At 61.6% G+C, this 23,152-nt stretch overlaps 4 protein-coding genes across 9 annotated transcripts; all 4 read left to right on the top strand.

The window, feature by feature from the left end:
* Positions 1-342: 342 nt before the first annotated feature.
* Positions 343-4,556, top strand: FIZ1 (FLT3 interacting zinc finger 1). The gene is made up of 3 exons (XM_043996461.1): positions 343-879; positions 1,682-2,029; positions 2,130-4,556. The coding sequence occupies exons 2-3, from the start codon at positions 1,718-1,720 to the stop codon at positions 3,720-3,722; spliced, it is 1,905 nt and encodes a 634-aa protein (XP_043852396.1). The 5' UTR covers positions 343-879; positions 1,682-1,717; the 3' UTR covers positions 3,723-4,556.
* A 3,070-nt stretch (positions 4,557-7,626) lies between these two features.
* On the top strand, positions 7,627-11,270 carry ZNF579 (zinc finger protein 579). Of its 2 annotated transcripts, none has more exons than XM_043990953.1 (2): positions 7,627-7,754; positions 9,305-11,270. In XM_043990953.1, the coding sequence occupies exon 2, from the start codon at positions 9,307-9,309 to the stop codon at positions 10,807-10,809; it is 1,503 nt and encodes a 500-aa protein (XP_043846888.1). In that variant the 5' UTR covers positions 7,627-7,754; positions 9,305-9,306; the 3' UTR covers positions 10,810-11,270. The 2 variants fall into 2 exon arrangements, with proteins under 2 accessions (XP_043846888.1, XP_043846889.1); XM_043990954.1 differs by lacking the exon at positions 7,627-7,754 and adding an exon at positions 8,632-8,927.
* Positions 11,271-13,147: 1,877 nt separating this feature from the next.
* SBK3 (SH3 domain binding kinase family member 3) lies at positions 13,148-17,461 on the top strand. Its single transcript, XM_043997455.1, has 4 exons — positions 13,148-13,638; positions 14,687-14,837; positions 15,220-15,422; positions 16,525-17,461. Exons 1-4 carry the CDS (start codon positions 13,594-13,596, stop codon positions 17,182-17,184), a joined length of 1,059 nt encoding a protein of 352 aa, XP_043853390.1. The 5' UTR covers positions 13,148-13,593; the 3' UTR covers positions 17,185-17,461.
* An 805-nt stretch (positions 17,462-18,266) lies between these two features.
* SBK2 (SH3 domain binding kinase family member 2) lies at positions 18,267-22,264 on the top strand. Of its 5 annotated transcripts, none has more exons than XM_043990884.1 (4): positions 18,267-18,338; positions 20,011-20,247; positions 20,724-20,926; positions 21,324-22,264. In XM_043990884.1, exons 1-4 carry the CDS (start codon positions 18,272-18,274, stop codon positions 21,933-21,935), a joined length of 1,119 nt encoding a protein of 372 aa, XP_043846819.1. In that variant the 5' UTR covers positions 18,267-18,271; the 3' UTR covers positions 21,936-22,264. The 5 variants fall into 5 exon arrangements, with proteins under 5 accessions (XP_043846819.1, XP_043846823.1, XP_043846821.1 ...); XM_043990888.1 differs by having other exon boundaries at positions 18,285-18,300; XM_043990886.1 differs by having other exon boundaries at positions 18,285-18,342.
* Positions 22,265-23,152: the final 888 nt, after the last annotated feature.

Here is a 23,152-nt window from a genome sequence, read left to right as displayed (position 1 = left end):
AGCCGGAGAAGTTGAGGCCCAGAATGGATTCTTTTGCTGCCTTACAATGTCACACGACCACTGCGAGTGGGCCCAGGGTGGGAATCGGGCGGCTGTCAGGATCCACTCGGAGGGGAGCGAGCTCGGGGAGAACAAAGGGGACAACTGAGGCCGGCAGAGCTGGGCACCAATGAAGCAGCGCTTAGAGATTTAGAGCTGCGGCCTCCCCGGGGAAGGCAGAGATGGAGTTGCCCTGTTAGGAATCTAGGGATAAGGACAGGGAAAATGAGGGGCAGGGACTCCAGAAGACCCTCTAAGCTGCAGGTGCGGGCACGCGGGGGATAAGCGGGGAGGGTGGGCGGCTCTACAAGGGGGCTCAAAGACTGGCGAAGTCCAGAGAGGGGCAGTGCCCTGCCCAAGGTCACACAGCACATCCGGGTACTCGCCCGGCAGCCCGAGGCTCCTGACGTCATCACAGCCCAGGCTCCCGAGGTCGACGGGAAGTGATGGCACCTGCTTGGCTTCTGGCCCTGGGAGGTCTGAGACTCCCAAGATGGCGCTTAGCACGGCTTCATTGCCCACAACTAAAATGGTGCCCTCCGAAGTCTCAGTTTCTTCAAGCCCAATACGCCCGCGAGGTGGGGTGTTCCAGAAGCCTCTGCCCTTCACTGAGATGGCTCAGGAGTCGCACCCCCCCCCCATGGCTCGTGCCCGCCCTCATCAAAGATGGCTCCCAACCCCTCCCCCCCACCGCTTCTGCGCAGGTGCGTCGTCTGAGAAGGGGAGGGGAAACGCCGAGGCGGGGACAGGGAAGGAAGAAGGACCCGGAAGTGGAGGGGCCCCCCCGGGTGGAAGTGACGCCACCCCCACGGCCCAAAATGTCGGCGCCCAGAGGGAGGTGTAAGTAATTAAAGGAGAGAGGGGCACGGCGCGGTCCGAGACCCCCCTGGAGCCCGGATGCCCCGGGGTTCGGCTCCCTCTCGCGTCCCCCGCCCCGAGGAGCCGGATGGATCGGCCCGGGCTGGCCCGACTGGGCCACCCGCTCCCGGGGCCACGGGGCTGCGTGGATGGGACCATTCACGGCCCGGCTGGGGGGGGGAAGGCGGGGAGGGGGCCTGAGAGGGACACAAAAGACGTGGGGAAGGGGGGGGGGTCTTTGGGACGACCGCGAGGGGGCGCGATTTAGGGGGAGGGGGGGCTCTAACTCTTAGGTGGGGGGGCTTAGTGGGGGAAGGGCAAGGTCTTGAAGAGGGGGAGGGGTCTCGCTGGGTAAATGGGAGGGGCTCACAGAGGAGTTGGGGTGGGGCTTGAACTGGGGAAGGGTTAGAGTTTAGGAGGCGGGAGGCCCTTGGAAGTGGGTGGGATTAAAGAGGAAAGAGGAGGATCTTAGGTGAGAGGGGTGGGACTTAGAGAAGAAGGCGGGACTTGTAAGTAATGGGGCTCCCAGGGGAGTGGCTTAGGTGAGAGAAGAGGGGCTTAGGGGAGAAGAGGTGCCTGGAGGTCCTTAGAAGGGGGTGGTGCTTAGGGGGGAGGGCGGGGCTTAGAAGTGGGAACTCAGGGGAATGGGAGGTGCTTAGAGGGCTGGGGTTTGGAAGTAGGGGGCTCACTGAGGCAAGTGGGCGGCCCTGAGGAGGGGTGGGCTTAGAGAGGAGGGCGGGGCCCGAGCCTAGAAGCAATCCCTTTTCTGCTTGTCCTTCCCCAGAGATGCCCCAGACAAGGCACGTGTGGACCCCCAGCCATGGAGGACAGTGGTGTAGACGGTCCCCTCCCTGCTGCCGGCCCGGCCCCGGCCCCAGCCCCACCGGTGGCTCCCCGGGTGCCTTTCCACTGCAGCGAGTGCGGGAAGAGCTTCCGCTACCGCTCGGACCTGCGGCGCCACTTCGCGCGGCACACGGCTCTCAAGCCCCACGCGTGCCCGCGCTGCGGCAAGGGCTTCAAGCACAGCTTCAACCTGGCCAACCACCTGCGCTCGCACACCGGCGAGCGGCCCTACCGCTGCTCCGCCTGTCCCAAGGGCTTCCGGGACTCCACCGGTCTCCTCCACCACCAGGTCAGGGTCCCGGGGCGGCTGCACTTCCTCTGCCCGCAGGCATGCTGGGGTCGGGGGAGCAGCCCCAGCTGAAGGCCGTGCTTCTGTCTCCCCTCTGCAGGTGGTGCACACTGGTGAGAAGCCCTACTGCTGCCTGATTTGCGAGCTGCGCTTCTCCTCCCGCTCCAGCCTGGGCCGTCACCTGAAGCGCCAGCACCGAGGCATGGCCCCCCCAACGCCTGCAGGCTTGGGCCCATCCGGCTTGGTCCCGGGCCTCCTCCCGACCCTGGGGCCCCCCGGGAGCCTCTCGGTGCAGGGCCCATCCTGCAGCGCCTGCTCTGATGAGGGCCCCTGCATGGCCTGTGGGGGCGGCCCAGAGCCCCCAGGGCCGGGGCCAGGCCCCTGGGTGGGGGGCTGGGGGACGGGCGGGACGGGCCCGTTTGTCTGTGGGGCCTGTGGCCGATGCTTCCTGGCAGGGGCTGAGCTGGCATCCCATTGGGCGGCTCACACCGATGTGAAACCCTTCAAGTGCCCCCGTTGTGAGCGCGACTTTAATGCCCCGGCCCTGTTGGAGCGCCACAAGCTCACTCATGATCTGCAAGGGTCCTGGCCGGGGCCCGAGGGCAGGGAGGCTGGGATGGAACCTCCTGAGGAGCTCTCCTTGGAGGGGCCCCAAGAGTTCCTCTCCGAGGATCTCCAGTTCTCTGAGGGGCCCCAGTTCTCTGAGGAGCCTCAGTTCTCCGAGGAGCCTCAGGAGTTCTCTGAGGGCCCCCAGGAGTTCTCTGAGGAGCCCCAGGAGTTCTCTGAGGAGCCCCAGGAGTTCTCTGAGGGCCCCCAGGAGTTCTCTGAGGGCCCCCAGGAGTTCTCTGAGGAGCCCCAGGAGTTCTCTGAGGGCCCCCAGGGGTTCTCTGAGGAGCCCCAGGAGTTCTCTGAGGGCCTCCAGGGGTTCTCTGAGGAGCCCCAGGAGTTCTCTGAGGGCCCCCAGGGGTTCTCTGAGGAGCCTCAGGGGTTCTCTGAGGGCCCCCAGGAGTTCTCTGATGAGCCCCAGGAGTTTTCTCTGGAGGTGCCTCCAGAGGTACCTGTGGAGATACCTGAGGGAATGCCCATAGAGGTGTGCCAGGAGTTACCTGTGGATGAGTCCCAGGATGGGCCCCCTGATCCAGACCTGGAGGCCCCATTCCCCGTGGCCGCAGAGCTGGGCGAGGCCTCCGAGGAGACCCTGTACCAGTGCGACTGCGGAACCTTCTTTGCCTCAGCGGCTGCCCTGGCTGCCCACCTGGATGCCCACTCGGGCCCAGCTTCCTGCGTCTGTGGGGTGTGTGGGGCGGTCTATGGGGCGGTGGCGGCCCTGGAGGAGCACCACCACGGGAGCCATGGGGCTGGGCCTTCCCCCGGGGGCCCCCCAGCCGGCTCCGGCCGCACCCCTGCCGCTCTGGCCGCAGCAGCCGCCGGCAAGAAGGTGTTCAGCTGCTCTGAGTGCGAGAAGCTCTTCCGTTCCCCGAGGGACCTGGAGAGGCATGTGCTGGTCCACACTGGGGAGAAGCCCTTCCCGTGCCTGGAGTGTGGCAAGTTCTTCCGCCATGAGTGCTACCTCAAGCGACACCGGCTGCTGCACGGGCCCGAAAGGCCCTTCCCCTGCCATGTCTGCGGCAAGGGCTTCATCACACTGAGCAACCTCTCCCGCCACCTGAAGCTACACCGAGGAATGGACTGAGCAGCCCTGTCCTGGACAGCCTCCTGGCCTGAGTGGGACCAAGAGGGGAGAGGGGGCTCCTGGTCTGGGGGGACCCCTGAGACCCCCCAGCATGAGGGGAGAGCCCCAGTGCGAAGGACAGGGACAGCGGGCCGGGGGAGGGGGATTGAGAGCTGGGGCAGCCTTGGGAAGGCCCCAGTGTCCCTGGCCCCGGGCAGTTTCCTGTCCTGAGAAAGCCCTGGAGCACATCCAGCAGGCTCTGCAACCCTGCCTTTTTTTACTCCCCAGGAAGGGCCCCCCCAACCCAACCCAGGGACCCTAGAGGGGAACCTGAACCTGGTTCCCCTGCCTGCCCACCCCTTCCACCCTCAGCTGCTGTGGGCTGTGCTCCTTGACACCCCCCTCATGCAAGGTGGACTAGGCTGACCCTGCTGCACCCCTCCAACCCCAAGGTGGACTGCTCTGAATGAACAGAGCCAATCCGGATAAGGCTTTCACCTCATGCCCCCTCCCCCCATGGACCAGTCTAGAGTCTGTCTCCCCACCCCCTTAGAATGAATTAATCGAGTTTGTCCTTCATGTAGAGCGTGGACTGGTTCACACCCCAATGCCCTTCCCCTCTCCCAGCCTCCCCACAAGGAATGGGCTTCTGCCCAGCCTGGGAATGCCCCCTAGCTCCTCGGTGGGTTTGGGATCTCTCTGTCTCTCCCGTTCGTGTCTGTCTCTGTGTCTCCCCCCAGGCTGGGCCCCAAGGAGAGGGGTGACTCATCTGGAGGTCCTCATGTGGGAGCATCTGCTTGTCTCCTCTCCTTCCCCACGTCCTCAGGACCCTCAATAAACTGGCCTGGTCCTCGCTCTGGCTTGCTTTTGTCTGTTGGGAGGGCCCGGCGCCTGACTTCAGGGCCAGACTAAGTGGCCCTTGTCTCATCTGGAAGTGCTCTGTGCCTTGGCATCCTTCCTTTCACACCGTTCGTGACTAGGGTAGCCTGGATTTGAGGCCTGTGCTGAGGCCCTTTGAAAGATTCACCCCTAGAGCTGCAGGCAACTCTCTCCTTAAAGACCAGGCCTTTTGTCCTGAGATACCCACCAGCCCCCAGTGGAGAACAAGTCTGAGGAAAGTCCACTTCCCTTAGAAGTGTAATACAAAGACTAGGGGACAATCCCTGCTCTCAGGGAGTTGACGCTCTAGCAAGGCAAATTGTTCTGGGAAAGTGCAGACCTGGGAGGCAGAGGCCTCAGGTTCTTTTTTTTAACTCCTGCTTACTCCTCTTGGGGCCTTAGGCTGCTCATTCTTCCTTCCAGGGCCTCAGTAAAACAGGGGCTGGGGCGGTTAGGTGGTGCAGTGGATAGAGCACCAGCCCTGGATTCAGGAGGACCTGAGTTCAAATCCGACCTCAGACACTTGACACTTACTAGCTGTGTGACCCTGGGCAAGTCACTTAACCCCCATTGCCCTGCAAAAAAAAAAAAAAAAAACAAAGGGGCTGGAGTGTGTGGCCTCTCCTATTGAAATGTAGTGGAAAGAGCCCTTCATCTGGAGTTGGGACGGGCGTCGACCCGCTATTCGGCTCTGCCGATGGCTAATTTGTGTGATGGCTGGCCAACTTCTTAGCCTCAGTTTGCAGAAGCTCCTGGACCATGGAAGTGTCCTGCCCCACTCAGACAGCCCTTGCCCCAGATGCTCAGACAGGGAGAGTTTCTAGCAGGGAAATTCCAGTTTGGTCAAGAAAGCCCTCCTGACATGGCAATCCCAAGATAGAGTGAACTGCTGGGGAGATAGCCCCCCTCCCCCAGGGCCTGTTCTGTGCCAGGCTTGGGACACAAGGCAGCTGCTGTCTTGCAGGAGCTCAATCTCATGGAAGAGTGGGAAAGGGTTCCCTCCCGTACAAGGTTGGATTTTAGGTGGGATTGGCAAGGGGGCAAAAGGCGGAGGTCGAAAAGGGCTGCAATACCAAAGGATTGGAGGTTTGTTAAGTGAAGTTTATTAAGTGTGGGAAGGGAGGTGACTTGGTCATACCTTCACCTTAGGAAAATCACTAGCCACTCCACACAGGATAGATTGAAGAGAGGCAGGCAGGCACGGCCCGAAGCAAGCTGCAGTGGTCCAGATGGGAGCTGATGGGTGTGGGGGGAGGGGCTGCACCAAGGGCCGGGGGAGAGAAGGGACACTGCTGCTAACCGTGTTTCATAGGGAGGGTGAGAGAGTGAGGAGTTCAGGGTGGTACCTAGACCATAAGCCTGCACAACCAGGAGCTTACTCAGGTCCTCAACAGTAATGGGTACCTTTGGAAAGGGGGAGGGAAGATAACGAGTTCAATTCTGGACATGGGGAGTTTAAGACGGACTTCCGGTTGAGATGTCAACTAGGCAGTTGGAGATCTGAGACCAGAGGGCAGCAAAAGAGGTTGGAGTAGATAGATTTGAGAGAGCTCCTCATTCGATCCATGGGCATTGATGAGATCACCAAGTAAGGTGACCTTAGAGGGAGAAGAGACCCCAGGACAAAGCCCCGAGGGACACCCAATATTACGGGCTGGCTGAGAATCCAGAAAAGGAGATGAGGAGCAGTCAGTCACTAGGTTTGAGGGGACCCAGGAGAGACAAGACAATATCACCGAGGATGAGGACTGAGGAAACACCTTGGAATTTGGCGCTGACTGGAAGAAGACAACAAAGGGTCCCTTTTCTCTAGGAGTCAAATGGAGAGGGCATTTAAACCACACAGGATGAATTGGGGGCAACTCAGAGGAAAAGCAGTGGCGTTCAGGGGGCACTGGGAAAGACTTCTTGCGGAAGGCCGGGCTTTAGCTGCGACTTGGAGGGTGCCAGGGGGCAGAGAGGAGGAGGGAGAGTTCTGGGCATGGGGTGGGGGTGGGAGGACACCCATTCATGGGGAGCAGAAGCGAAAAGGCAAGGGCAGATGCGCGGGAGACCGTAGAGGCAGAACTGCCAGGACTTGGCCATGAATGGCCGGGGCGGGTGGGGGGGGGCGGGGAGAGTAGGGGGAGGCAAGGGACAAAGGGACCTCTGAGCTTCTAAGCCGGATTGCCTGAGTGCGTGGCGGTACCATCCGGAGCGGGGCGCGGGGGGCCGGGCGGCAGCCCGTGAAGGTGCCCTGCGGGCGACTAGAAATGGAATAGGGGGAGCCGTGGCTAGGCAGGCTTGGGGGAGGCCCAGAAGAGCTTGCTAATAATCAGAGCCGTCCTGCAGTGCAGGAGGGAGTGAGTTGCTCATCCTCGGAGGTCCCCGAGAGAAGGTCGGCTATGCTGCCCAGGGCATGCGTGTTCAGATAAGGGTTGGCTATTGGTGCCCCTCCCTGCTCCGAGGGCCTGCCTTTAGCGAGACTAGAGATGTTTCTTAGGAAAACAGGATCCAACCCCTCCCCCAACGACTGAGACGGGCCCCGCTCCTTAGAGACCAGACCCGCCCGCCCCAGGGGTGAAGCCATCTTCTTAGAGCCCGAGCTCTCCGCTTAGAGACAGGCCCCGCCCCCTTAGAGACAAGCCCCGCCCCTTAAAGACCAGCCCCGCCCCAGGAGTGAAGCCATCTTAAGAGCCTGAGCCCTTCGCTTATCGACAGATCCCGCCTCCTAGCGTTAGGTCCCTCCCCCTTGGAGACAGGTCCGCCCCAGGGGTGAAGCCATCTTCTTAAAGCCCGAGCCCTTGCCTTAGAGATAGGCCCCGCCCCTTAGCGACAGGCCCCTCCCCCGAGGGGGTGAAACCTTCTTCGGCTCCCGAGACCCCCATTTAGCGACAGGCCCCACCCCCGGATTCTTCGCGCAGGCGCTCTCTTGCTCCTCTCCGGGGTGTGGCCCAGGCGGGAGCGGGCCTGGACCCCCACCTTCCTCCCTCCTCCACACACCCCCCCCCCGCGCGCTGGGGGCGGGGCCGCGCTTGCATCCGGGGAGCCGGAAGAGAGCGGCGCCCCTCCCCCGCCCTCCCGGCGCGGCCCTCCCCCGCCCCACCCTCCCCCGTGTCCGCGTCCGTCCGTCTGTCCGTCCGTCCGATCGCGCGCGAGGGAGGAGGTCCCGAGGCCTGAGGGAGCGAGGAGGAGGTGAGAGAACGCGGGGGGAGGGGAGGGGGCTAAGCGCGTCCCCGCGGCGCCCCCCTCCCCCGCCGCGCGCGCCCCCGAAAGCCGCCCGCCCAGTGGGGGGTCTCTGTCAGTCCCCGGGCATCTCTCTGCATGACCTGTCTCTGCAGCGCCCCGGGCATCTCTCAGCTATCTCAGCAGCCCGGTGTGTCTCTGTGTGTGTGTGTCCTGCCTGTCTCTGGGCGAGTGCATGCCCCCTCTCCCCCTCTGCCCCCCCCATCCCTCCTTCTCCTCCTTCCCCTGCCCCCCACCCTCTCTCCATCCCTCTGGCCCCCCCTCCTCCCCCTGCCCCCTCTCCATTTCTCTGCCCCCTCTCCTCCTCCCCCCCTCCATCTTTCTGTCTCCCCCCTCCCCTCCTCCTCCCCCTTCTCCGTCCTTCTGCCTCCCCCTCCCTCCTTCTGCCTCCCCAATCTCCCCTCCTCTTCCCTCCTGCCCCCCTCTTCTCCATCCCTCCCTTCTCCCCCTCCATCCCTTTGCCTCCCCCCTCTCCCCTCCTCCTCCCCCCTGCCCCCTCTTCTCCCTCCTCCCTCCCTCCCTCCCTCCCTCATCCTCTCCCCCTCCCCTCCTCTCCCCTCCTCTCCCCTCTCCATCCCTTTGCCTCCCCCCCTCCCCTCCTCCCTGCCCCCTTTTCTCCCTCCCTCCTCTCCCCTCTCCCCTCTTCTCCCTGCCCCCTCCTCTTCCCCCTGTCCCCTCTCCTCTCTTTCCTTCCTTCCCCCCCTCTTCCCCATCCCCCCTCCCTCCCTCTTTTCTCCCTCCCTCTCTTCTTCTCTCCCTCTTTCTCCCCATCAGCTCTCCTCTCTATTATCTTCCTTCCCTCCCTTTTCTCTCTCCTCCTCTCCCCCCCCTTCTTCTCTCCTCTCCCTCCATAGCTCTCTCTCTATCTCCCCCCACTCTGTATTGAGTTCACTGACTTTTGCCTGGCACTCAGCCTCCCACCCCCTTCTTGGCAGCTGGTGGCTGCCCTGGGCCTAAAGTCCTCAAGACTTGAGTTCAAATGTGGCCTCAGACACTTATCATCCTGATGACCCTGAGCAAGTCATTTCACCTTTTCTGTCTCCATCACATAAGAGCACCTACCTCCGAGGGTGGTTGTGAGGACCCAATGAGCTAACGTTTGTAAAGCCTGGCATACAGCAGGTGCCATGTGAATGCTTATTCCTTCCCCTTTCTCTCCCCTTCCATCTTTCTCTCCCCCTCTTTCTCCCCTCTGGTCTTTCTCTCTGTCTCTCTCTCCCCCCCTCTATCTCTCCCCCATCATCTTTCTCTATCCCTCCCTCTGTCCCCGCCTTCTCTCCCCCTTCCCATCTTTGTCTGTCCCTCCCTTCTCCTCCCATCTTTTCCTCTCAGTCACTCTTCCCCTCCATGCCCACCCCCTCCCTCACCTGTGTCCCTCTCTATCTTTCTCTGTGGGTCTCCTTGGCTCCCATCCATCTCTGGCTGTGTCTAGGTCACCCACGTGCCTCTCAGCTGTCCCTGTGTGTACATCATTCCTCTTTTTCCTTCTTTCCCTGCAGGTATGGACCCCCAACCCCCTCCGCCAGCCCCAGGTGCCTCTCCTCGGGGTCGGGGCCGGGGTCGGGGCCGAGGCCGGGGCCGGGGCCGGGGCCGAGGCGGTGGTGCAGCTCCCAGGGCCCCCCTGCCCTGTCCCACCTGTGGTCGCCTGTTCCGCTTCCCCTACTACTTGTCCCGCCACCGGCTCAGCCACTCGGGCCTGCGCCCCCATGCCTGCCCCCTGTGCCCTAAAGCCTTCCGCCGGCCGGCCCACCTGGCCCGGCACCTGCGGGGCCACGGCCCTCAGCCACCTCTGCGCTGTGCGGCCTGTCCGCGCACTTTCCCGGAGCCGGCTCAGCTGCAGCTCCATCTGGCCCAGGAGCACGGTGGCGGTGGGGAGCCAGTGGGGGCCGCGGTGCCGGGGAGCCAGGAGCCCGTGGTGGAGCCGACCCCGGCCTCAGGGCCTGTGGAGGGTGCTCAGGAGGAAGAGGCTGAGCTGGCGCGGGCAGCGGCCGGCCGTGGGGAAGAGAAGGAGGTCCTGCTGCAGGCCGACTGGACCCTTCTGTGTCTGCGCTGCCGAGAGGCCTTCCCCACCAAGGGGGAGCTGAAGGCCCACCCGTGCCTGCGGAGCTCGGGGGGCCGGGCGGGCCCCGATGGGGAGCCGGGGCCCCCTCCACGGCCCAAGCGCCACCAGTGTCCCGTGTGCCTCAAGGCGTTCGCCAGGCCCTGGTCACTGTCCCGTCACCGGCTCGTCCACTCCCCAGACCGGCCGTTCGCTTGTCCAGACTGCGGCCTGGCCTTTCGCCTGGCCTCCTACCTCCGGCAGCACCGGAGGGTCCACGGAGCCCTGAGCCTGCTGGCGCCGGCCCCTTCTAGGGCTGACAAGGAGGAGAGGGCTGTGGGCGGCGCCTCCAAGGGATGGAACTTTGCCAAGGGGGCAGAATCCCAGGGGCAGAATGGAGAGGATGGGGGCGGCCCAGAAGGAGAGCGGGCCTCGGGTCCCGGGCCCGGGGACGAGCCGCCGCCGCCCCCTCCACCACCCGTGGAGCCCCGTTTCCGATGCCCAGAGTGCGGCAAAGGCTTCCGGCGGCGGGCCCACCTCCGCCAGCACGGCGTCACCCACTCCGGAGCCCGGCCCTTCCAGTGTGTCCGCTGCCAGCGGGAGTTCAAGCGACTAGCAGACCTGGCCCGCCACGCCCAGGTGCACGCCGGGGGCCCTGCCCCACACCCCTGCCCCCGGTGCCCCCGCCGCTTCTCCAGGGCCTATAGCCTCTTGCGGCATCAGCGGTGTCACCGGGCCGAGATGGAAGGAGCCATGAGCAGGGCAGCGGCCCCTGTGGAGGATCCAGCCCCGGCTCAGGTGGAGCCGGTGGAGGCCCCCCCTTCTCCTCCCTCCCCCTCTCGGACCCCTCCGCCAGCCCCTGCATACCTCAGCGCCTCCTGCTTTGACAGTCAGGACCACTCAGCCTTTGACCTGGAGGAGGAGGAAGAGGGGGGCCCAGGGGGGGCAGGGAGGGTGACCTCCTGACCCTCAGAAGCCCCAAACTTGTTTTCTGGCCACCCCGACCCACCCTGGCCCCCCTCTGAAATGAAACCCACCCTTTAGGTTCCAACAGCGGAAGAAAGAGCGAGGTTGAGGTGGGGGTGTCTCCCTGGGGAGAACCCCAACACCCTCCCCCTCCCTTGCAGGATAGATCCCCTACCCCACATTCACCCGGAGTCCCCCCCCTCTTGCCACCACCAGGATGACAGGTTGGGTCCACATTCCAGCCGCAGTAAATTATGGGGAAATGTGAATCTTCTGGTTCCCAGGGGGTCTGCCCCCCCTGCTGGCCTCCTCGCGCCCCTCTGCCCCGCTTCTGGTGCCTGATCCTTCCAGGCTGCTTGTCTGCAGAGACAAGGGGGTCCCAAGGTATGGGCTGGGGGTGGATGTGGCTGTTCCCTGTTCCCCTTGTCTGTCTATGAATAAATACGACTGTGGAGCCCAGAGGAGCCAGGCCATGGGGCTGTCTGTGCTTGTGGGGACCGGGGAGGGCCAGGTTGGCAGGGGAGGACACGGGGAGGACACGGCTGAGTTTGCTAAGGGCTCGGGGCTGCTCATGGCTGCCCACAGCCCCCGGTTCCTCAGCCAGCCTAATTTCCTGCCCTCTGATTCAGAAAGCATTTATTAAACACCATCCATCATGGAGGCATCGTTTCATGCCCTGGAGATAGAAAGACCAGAGTGGGGAGTGCTTTCTGCCTGCAGGGAATTTGCAGCCTGAAAACAGGGACTGGCCCTGAGCCTTGAGCCTCCTGGTTCAGACTAGGCTTAAGGACAGGCTGTTTCTACCTCCTGGCCAGCTGTTGGCTACACCTCTGCCCAGCCCCCTGCTGCCCACCAGACAGGGCATTTAGAGCTTCAGTTCAGGAGCCCCAGCTCCCCTCCACAGATGGAGAATTGAATGGCCAGCCCTGAGGCTCTTAGCCCAGCATCACATGCTGGCATCTCTGGACAAGCCCTGGGGAGCCCTTGCTCATGCCCTTACAGGGGCATTTTCGGCCTAGGCTACCCTGAATGTCAGACTCAGATGACCCCTTTATGGGGGGGGTGCTTTGCCCAAGGTCGAACGGACTAAGCAGGGCCTACTGTGGGAGTCCAGGCGGTGGGGGCTCCCTGGAGAAAGCCTGCTTCTCTTGAGCCCCCAGAAGGCTCAGCATCCAAGGCTGGAGGTCAGAGCCTGAATAGGGTGACCCTAGGGAGCTTGTGTGGCTAAAAGAGGAGGTGAAAAGCCAGCTCTGGATACCAGTGTCTTCCTGGCCAGGGCTTCCTGGGCTGACTTGACACGCCTGGGACCCAGGTGTTCAGTACCCCTAGCCATGGGTTTTGCAGGGCCTGTCAACAGCTTCCCACAACTCAATTTCCCCATCTCCAGGCTTGGGACTTGGGGGGCGGGGGGCTGAGTTCAGCACCAGGCTCTGTCCGCAGGGACCTCTGCCCACTTCTAGTACCTTCCTACAGGAAGCCTGCCTAGCTTGCCTCCCCTAAGGTTTCAGGGGAGACTGGCTAGCTCTCTGTGGAATCAGTGGCTACAGCCCAGATAGCTCGATCCCTGAGTGGGGATACCCAGGATCTAAGGGAAGGCTTCTGCTTCCTCTTGTGTCCCAACCCCCAGGGGTTCACAATACGTTTTGTCCTGTCTCGATCCTGTCCTGGGATGGGAGCCCGGGGCCTGGGCCAAGCTAAGTTTGGAAGGGGGAGGGGGGGCTGAGGGTCAGGGGGGGTAAAGAAGGGGGCGGGGGCCACATGTCTCTGTCACCAACTTGGCCCCATACACACCCCCTGTATAGTCAGCGGGGGGAGACAAAGAAGAGAGACGAGACCCAAACCGATAAGGGACAGTACTAGACAGAAACAGAACAGCGATAGCATGATAAAGGTAGAGCAGAGACTCGGAAACAGAGACGAGAGACATTCAAGCTGACAGAGAAAGCAAGAGACATGCAAAAAGAGACAGAAGTGGAGGGGGAGAGATAGATCCAGACTGATAAGAGACAGAAGGGGAAAAACTCCCACGAGAAGCCTAGACCAATAACAGAAGCAGAGCAAGACACAGAGATTCAGACAGACAAGACAGGTACAGGTACATGTCCAGCCTCAACAACAGAGGGGACACAGAGAACAGCCAGGAATCAGAGACAAGACCAAGACACACACTGGTAGAAAAAGCCAGAAGAGACAGGTTCTCCTTCTCCCCTCCCCCCACGTCTGTCTTTCTTACTTTCTTCTTTTCTCTCTCTCTCTCTCTCTCTTTCTCTCTCTCTCTCTCTCTCTCTCTCTCTCTCTCTCTCTCTCTCTCTCTCGCATTTCTCCCTCATCTCTCTTTTCTGTCCCTTCTCCCACTTTCCTTCTTTTTCTTCCCTCTCCCTTCTCCCTCTTTCGTCTCTCCCTCTTCCCCCCCCCCCCAAGAACTGACAAAGAGCAAGGACGGAAACTAAAAACAAGAGAGTCGGAGAGATACGCAAAATAGAGAGACTTAGAGGAGAGAGACACAGAGAAGAGACCTTGAGACAAACACAAAGACCAAGAGAGATTAAAGAGAGGAAAAGAGAGAAAGAAGAGATACCTGCAGAGACACAGGGACAGCAGAAACAGAAAAAGTTATTCTGAGTCAGTGACAGAACCTAAAAAAGATAGAGACCAGAGAGAGAGAGAGTTAGAGACAGGCGGGGAACTGTGAAAACCAGGGCTCTTGGGGAGGGGCGAGTTTGGAGGAGCTAGGCACCCCAGAGGGAGGGTCTTCCAAGGGACAGCACACAAGGCGACTCTGAGATGGAGAATGGGGAGCAAGAGACCCTTGAAGATGGGGACTTGGAGGTGAGCAACGTGGGGCTGTGAAGGGGAGGTAGAGACAGAACAAATCATAGTAAGGGGAGGTAGAGACAGAACAAGTCATAGTAATGGAAAAGAGAAGGAAACAAGTAGAGAAGTTCAGAGAAAAAGACAGAGGCATCTACAGGAAAAAGCACAGCAGACTGAAAGAAACAAGGAGACCAAAAGGAGGAGATGGAGGAAAAAGGAACAGAAACAGGGGTTTGGAGACGCTGCAGCAGAGAACAAATTAGAGACAGAAGGGGAACAGAAAAACCAGGAGAAGGGGAGGCAGAGGGCCGGGTGTGGGGGGCTTGGTGGCCAGGCTGTCCTTGGGGGGCCAATGGGGAGAGCCTTATGGAGCTTCAAGGGGGGGGCAGCATGAAACGGTGCCTGTTCTCCGAGGCTCAGGGACAGGTGGGCCAGTCCCTCAGGATGACTCACCGTGAGTCACCAACCCCACCCTATGACAATGACCCAATTGTTGACCCCTGGTCTCCCCCATAGGACCCTCTGATCCCTCTTCTCTCGACAGAGGGCTCTGACTTGATAGGAGAAAAAAAACTTGCCAGTAATTAGATCATCTCAGATTTCAGCAAGCTTCCCAGGAGGTAGTGAGTACCCCCTAACTGCAAGGATTCAAGCAGAGTCTGGGTGACTCCTTTTCTGGAATGGGCACTTATTTAGAGGGAGGTGAACTGAGTTTGATCTCCCCACTCTGAAATCTGGAATTCCGAGACACCCTCCACCCCTTAGTCTTCCAATAGATCCTCTGGCTCAAAATCTCCCAGGGCCTAGAACTGGGGAGTCGACAAGATAAAAAGAAAGTTTAGAGATTGTCCAATCTGCCCCTCGTTTTACAGACTTGGAAACTGAGACACAAAGAGTTTAAGTGACCTGTCCAAAGTCACCCCACAAGTCATTGGCAGACTAGACAGTCTCTCTCTCTCTCTCTCTCTCTCTCTCTCTCTCTCTCTCTCTCTCTCTCTCTCTCTCTCTCTCTTCCCTGCCTTCCTTCCTCCCATCTATCTCTGTCTCCCCCCTTTCCCCTTAGGAGGACACAGCCTTGGCCCTTCAGCGTCTTGTTGATCTTACAGCCAGTATGGTGACTCCTGTTCGGACCCTGAGGTCTCGCTACCGACTGGTCCAGGAGTTGGGTGCTGGCACCTATGGTCGCGTCCTCCTGGCAAGGCCCCGTCGAGGGGGTGAGCTGAGGTTCATGGTGTGGGGGATCCTCCCCAAACCACAATTCCCAGGAGCCCATGGTGCTCCCCAGGGATTTGGGAACACGGGATATTGGGACCTAGGGTACCCAGCACAGAGACCAAGTGTCTGCCTTCTGGGGAGCTATCTTTATTTTTTTTTCCTGGGGAGCTATCTTTATTTTTTTTCCTGGGGAGCTATCTTGACCCTCAGAACACTGGGGACAAAAAAGTGCTTACTTAGCAAGGGTAAATTCCAACCTCCCCCTTTTGCCGAAAGAGGAAGCTGGGGTCTGGAGTGAGACGGGGCAGAAAGGAATTGCCAGAGTTGGGTCCAGGGTCTTTCATCCTCAATAACTCTTCCTGTCATCTTCCTTTCCCCAAGGTCCCCCTGTTGCCCTGAAGCTGCTCCCACGGGCCTCTGCATCCTGGACCACTTTCCTTCGGGAGTTCTGTGTGGGTCGCTGTGTGTCCTCACACCCAGGCCTGCTCAGCACCCTGGCACCCCCACTGCAGAGCCCCCGCCACTATGCCTTTGCCCAGGAATACGCACCCTTCGGGGACCTCAGTGGAATGTTAGAGGAGAGGGTGAGACTTCAAGAAGGTGGAGGAGGGGGCTCAGGGAGCTGGGGTTCAGGGTGGGCCACAAGTGTGGAGGTGGGATTGCAGAAAACTTTGAGTTTGGGCTTATAGATGAGTTCAGGGGTTGGGAGAAGAATGGGCACAGGGAAGGCTGGAGATAGAGCTGGTTGAGATGAAATAACAGCAAAGAACTGGGAATGGGATTGGAGTTAGGGCTGAGGATGAAAGCAGACCCTAGCTTGGGGTTACAAGCCTGGTCACCATTGAGAACAGGGCTGGAGCTGGCAAAGAATTGGGTTCAGATTTAGAAGATTGGGTTGGAGATTAAGTTTGGGAATTGAGCTGGGCTTGGGGCTGGAGAGGGAGCAGGGCTAAGTTTGGACCTGGGATGGGGCAGTGTCTAGGAATACCATCAGGTGGCAGGTTAGCCTGGGGCCTGGGCTGTTCACAGAAGATGGGCTTGGAGTGGGGTTAGCACTGAGATATAGATGGTGGGCATTGGGTTGGGGATATTAAAGTAGATGGGCACTTGAAGGTTTAGGGAACCTCATTAGATCTTCCCCATGCCCTTTGAGGTTTACACGTAAGGGAGCTGAGCCCATCAGAGGTTAAGTGATAGGCTCAAGGTCACACCATTGGTGGCTGAAGCAGGATTCAAACTCAGATCTTCCTGATTTCATTTACTGCACTCAATCCTCTATGGAATAGGGCTGCTCTGGGTTTAGGTTAGAGATTGGATTACAAACACAGAGCCCTATGATCTTGCTTTGCCACCAACCTCAACCTCAGCCCTGTCCTGCCTTGTGGACCTTATTGTTAGGGGGAGGGGGACAGAGAGAGGGAAGAGACTGGCTTAAGGAGGAATTGATTAGGCCTAGTGTCCCCATTCAGGTCCCCATTAGAAACAAGCAGGCTGGGGCACAGCGCTGGAGAAGGCCTGGGGCCAGGCTGTTGGAGGGTCTCTACACTGGTTTACTCAGAAGACTGGGTTTCTAACAAGGTGCTCCAGAGCAGCCAGGCCGGAGCCCCTGCGTGTTCTAGAAAGGGCAGAGCATAGGGAGAGGCTGTCCTCCGGGAGGTCTCTGAGCCCCAGCCTGTCCCCTCACAGGGCCTCCCAGAGCTCCAACTGAAGCGAGTGGGGGTCCAGTTGGCCAAAGCCCTGGACTTCCTGCATTCCCGGGGCCTGATCCATGCCGATGTCAAGCCTGACAACATCCTGGTCTTTGACAGAGCCTGCCACCGAGTGGCCCTGGGGGACTTCGGGCTGACCCGGCCAGAGGGCTGCCCGGCCCCTGCCCCGCCGGGCCCCCTACCCTCGGCACCTCCCGAGCTCTGCCTCCTGCGGCCCCCTGATACCCTGGCCCTCCGGCCCGAGCTGGACTCCTGGGGCCTAGGAGTCCTCCTCTTCTGTGCCGCCACTGCCTGCTTTCCCTGGTCCGTGGCCCTGGCTCCTGACCCCGAGTTCGAAACGTTTGCTGCCTGGCTGACAGCTCGTCCCCAGCCAGCTTCGCCACCCTATCCCTGGACCCAGTTCTCTGTGGCTGCGCAGACCCTTCTGCGAGGGCTCCTGGCTCTCGAGCCAGAGAGCAGGAGCCACCCAGCAGCTGTCCTGGACTGGGCTGGGGAGGACTGGCTGGTGGGGGGCGCCAGGGCAGAGGATGAGGAGGAGGGGGAGGAGGGAAGCAGTGGGGGAGGGGGGGACGAGGAGGCCAGCTTAGATGAGGCCTCAGAGGAAGAGGAGGGAGCTCAGCAGGGGACAGGACGATAGGGACAGCCCAGGGGACTCCCTGACCAGGTGGTGAGGCAGGTGGTCTGGGCTACAGCCAAGTTCTCCCCTCACAGGCCGCCCGCCCCCGGACAGGGGCCACCTGGACTGAGGAGACAGCTGGTGTGGGGGGTGAGGGGGGGGATGAGAGGTGACCTTTCTCACCTCCTTGAAGCCCAGACCCAGGTGCACGGTCCCTTGGCCCTGCCTCACTCAAGATGGGGCAGAAGAGGGGCTTGGCTCCCCTCCTGTCCTGGGAGGGACTGCTGGGATTGGAGACACCTGCAGAGCCCCCCCCCCAGCCCCTCCTCCCCTTCCCGTTTCCCCCAGTGAGTACGTTGTGGGGGGCCAGGCCCCGTGCACCCCCAACCCTCGTCCCAGTACGAGTGGACAGCAGGCCCACACAGGGGAAGCGACTGCCCCAGATAAGAAGGGGAAGGACCCGAGTGAACTGCAGCTTCACCAGGTTAAACTGTATTTGTCGGGCCAGGGTCTGGCCTGGGGATGTGGAGGAGGTTAACCCCATTTGTCAAATAAAGATTCTGTGTCATGCCCGTGTCCCTCGTCCTGGAGAGAGGGAGGCCGGGGAGGGAGGCAGTGACAAGTCAGTGAACCTGGGTTCAAATGCTGCTTGGAGCCTGTGCTTGCCCACCCGCCCCCCCCCCCATGGGGCCTGCTCCACAGCAGGGCAGCTGGAAGTGAATGAGGTCAGTTTGCAGATGTTCCCTGGGAAAACCCCCTTCCCCTCAGCCCACTGAGAGCCCTGCTGCCCGGGCCTCTGCTCCCTCAAGGACCCAGCCACAGCCGGCCCTGTCTAGCCTTTCCCTATGAGGACCTAGGTCCCCAAGCCCCCCACTTCTGCCCCTTCAGGAGCCCAGGTGGTGGGGTCCACTCAGACCTCTGATTTCTGAGGAGTTGCTGACCCCTCAGAGCCCCAGGCATGGTCAGTCAGATGATGGTGTTGTGCTGCCCCTCCCCCCACCCCGATCAATGCCCCTTTGATGGGCCAGAGACAAGTGGGAGGAGGAGAGTGGGGGGGCCTGAATCCTATTGTGGAGAGGGACAGACGAGGGGGGCGGCGGGCTCAGAGATGAGGCAACTGGATTCCAGACCGATGTGGTGGGTCATGATCTCAGAGCACCAAGGAAAGAAGGGAGGCAGGTGCCAGAGCAACTGGGGGGATAGGGGGAGGGGGAAGGGCCCAGACCCCTGGGCCTGGAGGGGGCTTCATTGGGGCTGGAGGGCCGCTCACCTGTGTCCCTGCAGTATCGGGGCATACAGAGCGGGAGACCCAAGGGCCCGAGGGCAATGGGCGAGCTGGACACCGGGCTCTCTGTCTGATGGTCTGGGGGCTCGGACACCTGGCTCCCTGCCTACCACCTCTGGTCCATTGCCCACCCACGGGCAGTTACTTAAGGGCCCACACGGTGTCGCTCTGACCCTGGGGGGGGAGGGGGATGGAGAGGGAGGGGCCTGGGTGAGGGGGTGTGGCTGAGGCCCCCCACAGGGCAGGGGGGCAGGGGGCGGGGTCTCTGGGCCTATGGCCCGGCTTGGGGTTGGCAGCCACCCAAATCAGCCAGGGCACTGACCAGAGGAGGTAGTGAGAGAGACCCGGAGCCCGTGGGGGAGGTGAGACTCTGGAGGGCTTGCGGTTGGGGGGCTGGGGGCCAGATTCCTGAGCTCTGACTGAGCCACTGACTGAGTCCAGGCCCCAGGAGCACTCATGGAGTTGTTGGCAAGGGGTCTGAGCTCTGGTGTTCTTGGGGGGCCCAGGGTTGTGGCCTTGGAAGCCAGGGTCCACAATGGGGTTGGGGGCATCGAGGTCCCAATGGAGGATGGAGGTGGTGGCTGGGACAACTCAGAGACACAGAGGCCCCAGTGGAGGGAGGGGCCAAATTCCTTCCTAGGTTCCTGGAGGAGATAGGAGATAGGAGATAGGAGAGTCGGAGTTGGGGGCTCAGCCCGCCCCTGGAGGGGACTAGGGGAACTGAGGATCAGGACAGCCGCGTTCGGGAGAGGAGCGAGGGTTCTGGGCCTGCATCTCTGGGTCCTTGGGCAGGGCTGGGGGCCAGGGCCTGCATGCCGGGGCTCCTGAGAAACAAGAACCAGAGGGAAAAGGTGTCGGTCCCTAAAAGAGCAAAGAGCTGAGGTGTGATTGGCGTCGCCCCCTGCCCGGGAGCCCAGGTCTCCCAGAGGAGGGAGGACCGGGGCCGGGATGCTGAGTCCCTGCCGGAATTGAGGGGTCTCCCACTGGAGCACGGACCCCAGGCACCCTAATAGAGTACGGCCTATGGCCTGGACTCCTGGGTCCCTGGGTGCCCGTGCCAAACTCCTGTCTCCATCTTGTCTGCCCCCACCCCCACCCTGCTTTGCCTTCTTTAACCCTGCCCCTGGGGGTGAGGAGCACCTGTCTTCTCCTGAAACGAGGAGTCTGATCCCCCCCCAAGTCTGTTTGCTTTGGAAACAGTGGGGGCTGGCTCCTCCTGCCTGGTTCAGCTTTCCTTCCACGGGAGGCTGTCGGGGGGAGGGGGAAGGACTAGAGAAGGCGGGTCTAAAGAAGAGGGTCCCATCTATGCCCGGGCCCCTGGGGGCCGGCTTTCTTCAGTTTTCTCTCTGTCCTTCTCTCAAAACTCACAGGAACCCCCCCCCCCCCCAGCAGACAGTGAGCTCTGCCAGCCACGCTTCCTTCGTGGCTGAGGGAGGGTGTCCCAGGCTAGGCCAGAGGGTGGGCAGAGAGCCTGGCTGCTGGCGCCCTCTGGTCCCCTGATGCCCTCATGCCCTATGGCCTGAGACCCATCTCAGGGTAACTGTCCGGGTTGGCTTTTGCAGACAGAGCCATGACAGGAGAGAAGGGAGAAGAGAATGGGGAGCCCGGCTGGGACCCAGGAGATCTCACGCTGGAGGAGCTGAGTGAGGGCCAGGCGGCCGCGCGCGCCCTGGAGGACATGCTGGCTCTGAGCTCTCAGACGCTACTTCAGGCCGAAGTGGAGGACCTTTATGATGAGGTCCGCCAGCTGGGCCGGGGCCGCTTTGGCCGAGTTCTGCTGGTCACCCACCGACAAAAAGGTAGCTTGAAAGGCCGGGGGGCGGGTCTGAGGGTCCGTAGGGCAAGAGGAGAGGGCCACGGGGACCCACCACGTCTCTCGTCCTCCACGTCATGTGGCAGGCCCTCCAGTGTGGGGCCTCAGGAGGGGATGGCCACAGGGGTGAGGGCCAGGAGCTATGCAGCAGGGCCTCAAGACCCCAGCCCAGCCCTGCTTCATGTACTGGGCATGTAACCTTGGGCAAGCGGGTGCTTTGTTTACCCTGGGCCTCAGTTTCCCCATGTATAAGGTGAGGGTATTCAGCTGAATCCCAGCTCCGATGCTGGCTGGCGGGCTGACCTTGGGCGAGCAAGGATTGGCCCGCACCCTCCGGTCCCTGGAGAGTCAGTGGGGCCCAGTCCAGCTCTGATGTTTGGGGGTTCTGGGTTGTCTTCCCACTCTTCCCTCAGGCCCACCCCCAATCCTTTCCCCTCCTTGCCTCCCATGGGGATCTCCCAGGGACCCCCATGGCTCTTAAGCTTCTGTCCAAGGCCTCCACGACGCGCCAAGGATTCCTCTATGAGTTCTGTGTGGGACTGACCCTGGGCTCTCACCCTGGCATTGTGGCCACCTATGGCATTGGGCTGGAGACCAAGGCCTGCTACGGCTTCCTCTCGGAGCCTGCGCTCCACGGGGACCTCATCGCCCTCATCCGGCCCAAGGTAGTTCTGTAGCTGGAGATGCTGGGGTTTAGGGAGGAGAGAGCTGGGGGGGGGGGGTGTCCAGAGGTGGACAGAGCCTCCTTCTGGGGCCCTTCTGCAGGGTGGGGGGTGTCTAGGAAGCTGAGTGCTGCCTGCTTTGGGGGGGGTCCGAGCCTCCGCTAGCCCAGGATGGGGCAGGGGGCTGCCCTGCATCAGGGTGGCTACCAGTCAGAGGAAGTCCAAGGGAAGGCTTGGGTTCCGGGGAGGGCCTGGCCACAGGATCCCCATATTTCAGAGCTGGGAGAGACACCAGGGGGCGGGAGCCTGTTGCTATGGAGCGCCCTGGGGCAGACGGGCAGACCCCCCGGGGCTGCCGGGGGCTGCTGGGCTCTGCTCAGAGGCCCGGGCCTCCCCACAGCGGGGGCTTCCTGAGGCAGCGGCCCAGCACTGTGCAGACCAGCTCTCCTTGGCCTTGGAGCACATCCACTCCCAGGGCCTTGTGTACAGGGACCTGAAGCCAGAAAACGTGTTGGTCTTCGAGGCCGGCTGCCGGCGGGTGAAGCTGACCGACTTCGGGCACACTCGACCCCGGGGGACCCTGCTGCGCCTGGCTGGGCCCCCCATCCCGTACACTGCCCCGGAGCTCTGCAGCCCGAGCCGCCGGCCTGAGGGGCTGCCCATCCAGCCCTCCCTGGACGCCTGGGCCCTGGGAGTCCTCCTCTTCTGTCTCCTCACTGGCTACTTCCCCTGGGACCAGCCATTGCCCAGCGAGGACCCCTTCTACCAGGACTTCCTGGACTGGAGAGGTTCTGGGAGGGCCTGTGACCGCCCCGCACCCTGGGCCGGTTTGAGCCCTGTGGCCGAGCGGCTGCTGGGAGTGCTGCTGGACCCTCAGCCCCGGGATAGGGGCCCCGTGGGCTCAGTCCGGGCCTTTCTGGGCCAGCCCTGGAAGGAGAAGTCTGGGAGCCCAGAGCTAGCCAGGAGGGGAGAGAAGGAGGAAGAGGACGAGGAGGAGGAAGGTGCAGAGTGATAGAGAATGGGAGGGAATCCCCAAGAAAGTGCATGGTTCTCTGCATGGTGGGGGTGGGGTGGGGGTGAGGGGTGATCAGGGCCAGGGGCCCCTCTGCTTCTCTTCAGCCAAATAGTCTCCCCATCTTCACTCTGAGTCTCTCTTCCTCAGTTTCCCCTGTCTCTCCCCATCTCTCCCTGCCCTGAAGTCTCTTCCTCTCAGTCTCTTTTCTCCCACCTTCCCCTTTGGGTGGGGTTTGTTTCTCTCTGGGCCTTCCCTATCCCCACCCCCAGGCTCACCCTGTCTCCTCTCTCCAATAAAGCCTGAAGACATTTCTCTTTGCCCTCCCATCTGTGGGGTCAGCATGGGTGTCTATTTGTGTACATTCATGTGAATGTGTGTGAGCGAGTATGTGTATGTGTGAGTGAGTGAGTGAGTGAGTGAGTGAGTGAGTGAGTGAGTGAGTGAGTGAGTGAGTGAGTGAGTGAGTGAGAGCCAACACAGCAGGCCCCCGGGAGCAGGGGGCAGCCTGTCACCACCTGGGGCCCCGGGCACCCTCCCAGCTGCCTGGGCAGCCAGCTTGCCCTACACACAAACACTCCCTCTTCCTCCCCTGACGCTCAGCTTGGCCTCCTGCCCAGCTGGGTCTGGCATCTCTGACCTCAAGGGGGCTGCTTTCTGAGCCTGGGAGGGCGGGTCCCACTGGACCCCGGGGTCCAGAGGCAGGGACCCTGGCGGGCCCCCTGCCTCCTCTGCCAGGGGGCTCAGGCTAGTTGGTGAGCAGGCAGAGCAGGCGGGGTGGGGGGGCCCTTCATGCCACCTCCAGCTCTCACCAGAGCCTGAAATAGCCATGCGATTAGGCAGGGAAGAAGTGGGGGTGGTGCCGGGCAGCAGGATAAGAGACTTGGGGGGGCCGGGGCCCTAACACAGGCGTTAATTGCTGCCAGGTGCTGGAGATTAACAGGCCAAGATAATGAGTCTGAGATGAGGCAGCTGCCCCTGGGAGCCTGGAGCGGACCTCTCAGGGGTCTGTGGGAGGGTTGCCAAGGACCAGCCCAGCTTGGGGCCTGGGTATCCTGTGACTAGTGTCAGCTTTACTTCCAGGGCCCCAGGGCCCTGTGCTTAAGAGCTCCACCAACATTGTCGGGGGAGCTGCCTGGCATCCCAGGAGATGGGCAGTGTCCCCAAGCCGAGAGCAGTCAGGGAGAGCCCCCAGAGTCTGGGGTGCCCGGCAGGGA

The sequence above is a fragment of the Dromiciops gliroides genome, chromosome 3 (genome assembly GCF_019393635.1).
Source record: "Dromiciops gliroides isolate mDroGli1 chromosome 3, mDroGli1.pri, whole genome shotgun sequence".
Classification (NCBI taxonomy): Eukaryota; Metazoa; Chordata; class Mammalia; order Microbiotheria; family Microbiotheriidae; genus Dromiciops; species Dromiciops gliroides.
This window is presented reverse-complemented; position numbering and strand designations above follow the sequence as displayed.